This window comes from Dioscorea cayenensis, chromosome 15 (genome assembly GCF_009730915.1).
Source record: "Dioscorea cayenensis subsp. rotundata cultivar TDr96_F1 chromosome 15, TDr96_F1_v2_PseudoChromosome.rev07_lg8_w22 25.fasta, whole genome shotgun sequence".
Classification (NCBI taxonomy): domain Eukaryota; kingdom Viridiplantae; phylum Streptophyta; class Magnoliopsida; order Dioscoreales; family Dioscoreaceae; genus Dioscorea; species Dioscorea cayenensis.
Genome location: NC_052485.1, coordinates 2,480,487 through 2,489,948, shown reverse-complemented (window position 1 = coordinate 2,489,948; position 9,462 = coordinate 2,480,487). Strand labels below are relative to the sequence as shown.

The 9,462-nt window shown below is 33.0% G+C and overlaps 2 protein-coding genes across 2 annotated transcripts; one reads left to right on the top strand and one right to left on the bottom strand.

Moving 5' to 3' along the window:
• Positions 1 to 256: 256 nt before the first annotated feature.
• Positions 257 to 1,567, bottom strand: LOC120277561 (aspartic proteinase nepenthesin-2-like). The gene has a single exon (XM_039284420.1). It carries the CDS (start codon positions 1,565 to 1,567, stop codon positions 257 to 259), a length of 1,311 nt encoding a protein of 436 aa, XP_039140354.1.
• Positions 1,568 to 8,576: 7,009 nt separating this feature from the next.
• Positions 8,577 to 9,462, top strand: LOC120278220. The gene is made up of 2 exons (XM_039285165.1): positions 8,577 to 9,013; positions 9,126 to 9,462. The coding sequence occupies exons 1-2, from the start codon at positions 8,583 to 8,585 to the stop codon at positions 9,211 to 9,213; spliced, it is 519 nt and encodes a 172-aa protein (XP_039141099.1). The 5' UTR covers positions 8,577 to 8,582; the 3' UTR covers positions 9,214 to 9,462.

Sequence of the window (9,462 nt, the reverse complement as noted above, 5' to 3'; positions counted from 1 at the left end):
ATTATTACAGCAGCAAGCAGCCAAGCATTATACACGTACATTATCTGTTTCTCTGAATTTCAGAATTCACTTTAATTACAGTATTGAAAGAAAAACAACTGTAATTAAGAAATGCACGCAAATATTAAAAATAAAAAGCTTAACAAACTAACATTTATTGTGAAAAAACGTACTGATTTTATTCAATAGAAATAAAGTGTGTCAACAGAGGTGATATTCATTCATAGACACCCAATAGAAATAAAAAAGAAAAGTTTCAACAAGTGGTAGAGTTAAAAGTGACAATTCGCCTATGAAGATCATAATCAATGTTATAATCACTCATGGCGACACCTCCCAATATTGATGTGGTTGGATTGGACCTGTCCGACTCAAATATAGCAAGGCAGATAATTGGCTTGTTTGTTGCATCCACATCCTCATAAAATAATTGGTTGCCTGTAATCTTCACATCAACCAAGTCAATGGTGAAAACCACACTGATATGCTCCACCTCCTCCAAAGATATATCAAAGCAATACTCATAAGATAAGCCATAAATTGAATGGACAGTAGATATGTGTGAGAGCAAGAATACCACACTTAGCATCCTGGAAAGTTCAGCGTAAGCTGATCTATGGAGCTGTGTAATAGTGGTGCCAGTGTCAAGGATAAAGCCTCCACGGCCATTATCATCGATGGCAAATGTTTGAGGTGGAATATCCAAAGCAAGATGGTTCTTACCATCCAATATAGATATGGCAAGGAGATTGACGTAGTAATGTGAAGGCACCATTTCGTTTTCAATCAAACGGACAGTTTTACCTTCAAGCCTTGCTGCATCTCCAAAAGAAAGATAAGAAGTCTTTCCACTCATAGAAAGGCAATGAGAAAATCTTGAGATATTTAGTTGAGAAATAAGTGAAACTTTGCCCCGTCCCATTCCCAAGATACCATCATCATAGGGAGAAAAATCTCCCCTGGTACCATGCACACATCCAAATTTAAGAGGAAAATCAGATCTTTTCTTCCTTCCGTCTTTATCTTGGAAGTGAAAATAATCTTCTGAGAAGGGACCTGCAACTGCAGACTCATCCATATAGCTTTGACCAAACATACATGTCTTGTTGTCAGGAGCGCAACTAATTATTGCAGTGCTATAAAAAGCACCACAATGTTGGTATTGACAGTTTATGGTTTTGTAGGTAGATGATAATTTGGGGTCAAAAATTGGACTCAAAAATTTATCAAAACATTCTCTGCATGGTTCGCATTGGACCCATGTTATATCACTCCCTGTATCAAGGCTCACTGTTACATCACTACAAGGAGTACCGATTGCGATATCGACTGAGTACATGAGACCACGTCTCGTCGTCGTGAGTTGCATTAATTCATCCATATATCCTGCATGTGAAACCAATGAAACATTAGTGGTTGGATTAATGTAAGCACTGATTGGAGAAGATAACCCATTGTAGATAACAGGTATCTCAAAACTCATATCATTGGCATCTATATTGATCAAGTCCGACGCTAGTCCAAAGAAAGTGAGGACTAGCAGTGTGGCAATGGTGAGAAGGGACATTTTTATGTTTTTTTTTTTAGCAAAATTAATATTGATGAAGGATAAGACACAGATGTCTCATAGTCATCCTTGAAAATTATTTATAAAGCTTGATAACCACAAGATAAAGTCAAGGAAAACGATGACAAACTACCACTGCTCATGTTTTCAATCAAATTAAGTCATGTGAATAATATTCAACAACTACTTCTCCTTCATGTCTCTAAAACATGGAACTTGTAGGGATGTATCAAATATACACCTACTAAAGCATGAATCATCATCTTCTCACACTGGCCATGCGGTATTTTGAAAAGCATTGCAGTTGGAGCATGCTTCAGCAGTTCAGCGTCGTCTTCATCTTCATCAATTCACTTGGCACGCATTGCATGGTCCCATGGTGAGAGTGTGAGAATTTGGGAAGTGAGCCCACGTACATTCATGCATGGTACTATATATGCTGATGCGTACGTGAAAAGATTAGTTACTTAAAATATGTACATATGTATGAGAAGCAAATATGTTTATCAAAAACGAAACGAATATGAAAAGAGCTTCCATAATATCATTAAAAAATAACATGACTTTGTTGAAATTAAAGTCTACTCAGAGGATTGTTGGCTATAAATAGTTGACTTCAGGGGTTAGAGTTGGCTACTGTGTACGTGTTTTGAAGGTCTACATACTGATCGGACACATGCAAATCATATCTATGCATGCTGGAACTTGATTGGATGTCTGTTCACTTTTGAAGGCTTAAGTAACCTTTTGTATGCTGAGCTGGAAAGATCTTTATCTCGTCTTTATATTCTAGTTCCATGTATTGTTTTCGGTTAAGCTAATATAATAGATAGAGAGATCTTCATGAATCTCTGGTAGACCCCTCCCACTCGGCTCCGTCTCCGGCCTTACCCTTTCTGCCCCGTCCCTTTCAATTTTTTTTTTAATATATATATATATATATATATATATTTTTGAATAAAAGTGGATAAATCACTGATTTATTAAAAGAAGAACAAAAGTACAAGAAGCTAAAGACTCTCACCAGAAGTGAGGGGAACAAAGTACAGAAGAGAAAGCAAAGAAACAGGAAGTAGAAGGAAGTCTAAGCAGGCGGAAGACGCCATCTGGCATCTCAGGCCTAAACAGAGATGTAGTAGAAGTAACTATGCCGGAGCAGAGTCGTGGTCGGGGTCGCCAGTAGGATTTGAGGCTCTAGCGCTGTAGAATTTGAGTGTGCGTTTGATTGATTGTGATGCTTCATTGAGGCTTTGTTGATGTCTGTCGGCTGTTGAGAACCAAGAAAGAAGCTTAGCAGTTTTATAAATAATATTGAGATGCGAAGATGCAGTCAATTGAAAGATGCGATTGTTTCTTTCAAGCCAGATATTCCACAAAATTGCACGGGACGTGAGGTCCTAAAGGATTCGGTGCTGAGGGACTAAGGATGATATCCAAATGGTACACAGTGAGGGAATTGTCTGTGGAAGAGAATTTGCTTCTAAAATTTGTGAAAAGAGTGCCCATATGTGTTTAGAGAATTCACAGTTGATGAAGAGGTGTTGAAGATTTTCAGATGCATTGTGTCAAAGGACACAGGTGTCGGTGGAATGTTGAAAATTGTAACCTTTCATGAAGAGAGTAGAAAGGGTGAAGATTTTGTCCTCCACAGCAAGCCAACAGAAGAGAGTGATTTTGCTTGGATAGTGATTTTTCCAGAAAAGGGGATAGAGCAGGCTGCGAATTCCACCATCAATGAGAAATTTATAAAAGGATTTAACAGTGAACGTGCCACTTTTTATCAAGGGTCCAAGTGTGATCATCATTGATTTGTTATCTTTATACAGTTATATAGTTTTATATTTTCATTATTTTTTTTAAAATATTATTTTTTTTCATTTGAATGATTTGATTTATTTATTTTATTTCTCATCATGTTTTTGTTGAGTTTGTTATTTTTAAAAATTTTGAGAAAATTTGTAAAAATATATATGATTGATTAATGTGCATTGATTTAGGGATTTGGCAAATATTAAAACTTTGATTTAATAATAAATATTTTTTAAAATTATGATTTGTTTAAATAGAAGTTTAAATCAAAGTTATTATTTTTCAAAAATATTTAAATATTAGTTTATTTTATAATTAATAAGATCTTAAATGTAAAGAATTTATCAAATTAAGTTTTAAAAAATTATTAAATGAATTCAGATAAATTATTAAATTATATATGCCCTGTAAATGAGACTTTTTTAATTTAAAATATTATCTACATTTTTACAATTATAAATTAGAACAATATCAACTTATCTTTAGATTCTCATCTAATTATATATTGTTCCAATGAAGCAATTATTTTAAGACTTTTATTTTTTTAAATCCTCATCTTTAGATTTTTTTAATAATAATTTTAAAAACTCAAATTTTTAAAGACTATCAGTAATTATCATAATACAAAAATACTTTAATTTAATATATAATCAATGTAATTTAAACTTAATTAATTTTTAAATTTTAAAATAATACAATATTAAATATTTTATTTCAATGCCTAATCAGCCATATATTCTTTAACTAACTTTTAAAAATTCTATTAAGATCCTCTGTATGTAATGTTTTTTTTATACATTTGTTTCTCCAAAATTATTATAATATTTATTTATTTTAATTATATAAATAAGAGCTTTTGTAGTTTTTATATTTTTACAATTTTTTTATTAGATTTTTACTTTGTTGAGTTTTATTCACAAATTTTAAATATATCCTTTTATCATGTGTTTAGTAGCATGTGAAAAGATAAACAAACCTGATATTTACTAAAATAAAATCTAAATAAATTTAATTTTTATTAAATATATTAGAGGTTTATTCTGTAAAAAAATATTACATGAATAGGTTATTATATGAATAGGTTAATAATTATTACTATAAAAAATTACAGTTTTTAGTTTTAAAAATGATTAAATTAAGACAATCAAATAAGTGAAGGTAAGTCACATCTCGAGATTATGATAACTACCACATAATTGTTCTTATGATCATCTTATAAAGTGAGATCAATTAATTAGTGATTACTTCAAGAAAGAAATATATAATATTTATAATAAAGATGATCTTCACGTACACTTGTTGTTGAGACAAGTTTGAAGGTGCGTAGATTTGCTGTCTTCAGCCAAAGGAGATAATTGCTGTTGTTGTCATCCTTGTTTTAGTTGTTTGTATGATTTGAATAACCAGATCTCTTGTTATGTCATGTCTTCCCATCTTAAGTTGCTTGTACTTTTAAACCATTAATGGAGTTCTACTGTTAATATCCCATTAGTTTTGGTCCTATTGCATTAAAAAAATAAAGATATTCAAAGAATGAAATAATGTTGTGAATTTCAAGGATTACCCTTGAGTTAGAAAATTTTATTATTAACAAATATATAAAAAACTATCAATTATTTCTTAAGGAAATACATACGTCTTGAATTATATGCGACTTTGGTTAAATTGAATTTTTTTTATTGTGGCAAATTAAAATAAATTAAAAAATCTCTTAAAGCTTGTAGATCTCAAAAAGAGTGAGCCCAGTGAGCCTTGATAGGTGAAAGATAGCACCGACTAGTATGTCTATATCTTTTTTAACCTTTGAGGTTTCTTAAAATTATCTCAATTTCTAAGACTAAACTTGTTTTGTTTTTCTGTCTAGTGGATTTGGTATGTTTCTGAATAAAAGTGGATAAACCACAAATTTATTAAAAGAGAAGAGAAAGCTGGGGAAAAACAAAGTTCATAGTGGCAACAACAAACAAGACAATCTAAAGAAGAAGGAAACTGATTTCCTCATCAGGGATGAGAAAGACAAGTAACAGTGAAAATAAAACCAAGAAGAAGTAGGAGAGTCTGAAGGTGGCGAAGTCGTGACCGTCTGGAGACAGAGCCGACTCGAAGTGAAACAAGCGGATTACTCCTGAGTCGAATTGGGCGCCATATCGCCTGTGAGGTCAGTGGACCTGGAGCTCATGAAGTTTAAGGAGCGCTTTACCTTCTGAACAGCCTCAGAAGCTTCCAGTTGGTGGAGATCCGAATCTGCAGTAAATCCGGGGAAAGAGCCATATTAGCGGTTTTAAGAATTGTAATGAGAGTGGTGCACATATTTGGTTGAAAAATACGATTGTTGCGTTCCAACCAAATATTCCGAGAAGATAGCTCGGAACGAGATCCCAAAAAAATTCCTATGAATAGGATTTAATGAGGGGATCCAATTGGTCCAAATGTTTGAAACTGAGGAAGGTAGAGATTCAGAGTTAAGCAAACATTTGAAAAAAAGGACCAAATACTGACGTAAATGCCGTAGCTAAAAATAGGTGATCCATCGACTCGAATTATTATGGCAAAGAATACAAGTGTCGATGGCGTAAGGATTGCGACCCTTTTTGAAAAAGGTTCTCAAGTGTCGGGATTTTTGTTATCCCGCACCGTACGCAATGTAATAAAGTAATTTTGCTAGGGGACCTAATTTTCCAAAACTTGGAATAGAGCTGGTTGCGAAGACCCCCATCTTGTTAATTTTTTTGTTTTGTTAAAACTCTTTGATGTATTGATTTGTTCTACTATTAATAAATATAATTTAATCACATAGTTGAAATAATAATAATAATAATAATAATAATAATAAAAAAAAAAAATAAATAATAAATCTAAAACACCGACGCAAACCATCACCAAACACAACTTAGATGACAAGATAAATGGAAGAAAAGAATGGGCAGATTTAGCAATAGCAAGAATGCGGCTGACTTTCCCGGTATCTCACAAACTTCACTGATTTTTCTTATTCATTGAAATTCCAAAAGAACTAAATTTCTAGATGGTCATATAATAGCAATGTTGTATATTACAAAATTATATTCTAACATGTATAATTTCGGGTCCCTTGTGTAGGGTGTTCGCCTCGAGCGTCGAGCGTGGCTCCCCGAGTTCGATCCCCATCTCGCGCAAGGTGAGGGCACGGTTCGATGGTGAGCGCTGCTCCCCCACGTGGTCGTCCCTGGGTTTCGGCGCTTGTCGCTTTTCTCAAAACATGTATAATTTCTTTTTTAACTGAGAAAATTGGATTACCATCACCAAAACCATATCTTAGTTTCATCAACAAGGCAGACATAGATGATGAACTTCTCAAAGGTGTCAACTTTGCATCCGGTGGTGCTAGAATCCTTAATTCTACATATAAAGTGAGTAAGTAAATTACTTCAGTGAAGTGGTGCGAGTTATTTCAAGGCAGATTGGCCCTGAAAAAACAGAGGAACACATGTCCAATTCATTCTTTGTCATCAGCATTGGAGATAATGACTTACTAATTGTCAATGGTGCCGAAATTTCTTTGAGAATCAGAAGAAGACTTCAATTTGATCCTGAAAATTATTATTAGAATTTATTTGTAAATTGTTATTTTACAATAAAAATATTTTTCAAGAATATATATGCAAAAAGTATAATGGTTATTTTATATATCTGTTGTTTGTTAATATATTTCAACTAATTTGAACTCAGGGGTATATACGTAATTATATGTATTATTCAATGCTATGTTTGTATTTTCCGCCTTGACTCTCGAATCTTTTGCTTCTCGGGTGGTGGCGAACAAAGCAGCTTGCGTAGCGGGAGATGCCCGCGCGTAGGGCCCCGGCCTGCTTCGCGCCTAAAGAACTAGTCACTAGCTAGCCGGACTAGTGGTAGGGGCCCGACCGTGTATGTATGCAATTATCTTTTTTTTAGGAGTAAATATGTAATTTTAAAATTATTGAGGGTTACACCTACAAAACTCCTTTATTTTTTTATATTGTAGTGGGAGTAAATGTTAGGATGTCATGAGAAAGACCAAAAAAATACTCTGTTTCTGCAACCGAACCAGATGAGTTCAGAATTGCGCGTTTATGAAGCCAAGAGGAAACAATTTGGGCCAGTAGTATCGTACGGTGAGGTGTTATCCAACATCAGTCATTTCATCATCATCATCATCATCATCATCATCAATATGAGCCGTTGATAGTTAACTTTCTTTCTTGAGAAGTAAGCTACTCAAAAGCAAGGGAGAGAGAGCGGGAACACGAGAGTTTTTGAATTGCGGGCATTTAAATCCATTTGTTGAATCTGAGCCGTTAAAACAAAGGACGTACGGGTTAAAAATGTGATAATTATCTGACTGAAATGCATGCCTCGGTACTGAGCCATTAATGAATGGTTAATATTTTCTACGGTTGTTTTTTTAACAAATTAATGATGAATACATTTTTTTTTTTTGTTTTTTACATCTTGAGAGATTTGAAATTAAAACTTTTCAAATACAAACAAAGTTAAAAACCACTAAATTATAATTTTATTCTTAAATTATTGTTTTTCATATATAAATAATTTTTTTTTTCATGTTACTTGTTCGGTTGATAATCATGAAATAATTTTAATTAAATAATCTTACTAATCACTGTCAAGGTGTAGATTTTTTCATATGCGTCTTGTCTTGGTAATATTTTGAAGACAAAAGTTTTCTTAAAAAATATTATATAAGAAATTGCATAATGTGTGTATATCTAACAAAAAAAAATTATTTACTCTTTATTCAATATTTAATTGACCAAATTTTTTTGTTGAATTAAAACTCAGATCTAGTATAATTTTTTAACAGGTGTTGTGTGTTGATGTCATGTGTGGCATCTTTAATTTTTTTAATTAGTGTAAAAATTTCATAGCATAGGTAAACAATCAGGTAAATAGAATATTTTTTTTTAAATCTTAGAGATAACAAAAATTATCATAACTTTCAAAATATAGATAAATCAAGTACTATGACTAGAGGTTGAAATAGGATTGTATGTTTATCTTTTTCTATTAGAACTAGAAGATTAAAATTTGATAGCCTATAAATAGAATATAGTTTTAATTTATAGTAAAGATATTTTGAGTAGAGTGTTTTGTTATAAAAAAAAAAAAACTTCAATCCTGCCTTACAATAGCAATGGCGAATAGTAGCAATAGTAGTGTGAAATATACAATGCTCTTGATCTTATACCTTTTAATAATCATGCTTGCCATGGTTAGTGCGCAAGGAATTCAGCAGCTTCAGCATCTACAATCAGACCCAGATATGTTCAGATGTAGAAGCTGCCCTCCTGATCATGACACTCCAAAGGTTTCAAGTGATTCATCTGAACATAAGTTTGAATACAAAGATGAAGATGATGGGCAGGTGAAGGTGTGTGAGAAAGGACAAACATGCTTGGCAAAATATTGTATACTTGTTTCTGCAAAACAAGAATGCCAAGATGTGCATATATGGGAGGTGTGGCCAGGGAGTCCCACAGCTCGTCCATGGTGGGTGGGGAGGAGTGTCCATGCTTTACAGCCTGATGAAGACCCTAATGAGATCATTGAAAGAGCATCAACAAAACCGGGTTTGGGAGTGGTTTCAACAGATGAGGGCAGGTAATTTTCTTTTCAAATTAAATCCCCAATTATTTTTTTTATTTTATTATTATTATTATTTAAAAAAAGATGAATAAATCATATTCATTACTCAAAATAAAAAATAGAATAGAAGTCAACAAGAGCGAACAAGACTAACAACCCACCCGCTAGACGTGGGCTCAAAAGAAGCAACTACAATACACAACTCACCCACCTAGGCAGCCGACAGAATTACTCCGACGAAAGGATAGAACTATTCAATCGTTGTTAATTTTGATTAGATGTTTCTTATGTTTTAACTTATTTTTTTTTTCAGATCTTGATATAAGAAACTTCTTGTTAACCTAGTCTCATTAGGGTCACAGCTCATCTATGTGAGATGTGTGGCTGAGCCTTTTGGAGTATGCTATTATCCATTAGATAAGTGTTTGATATCATTTATAAATAATGAGAAGTATTATATTAAA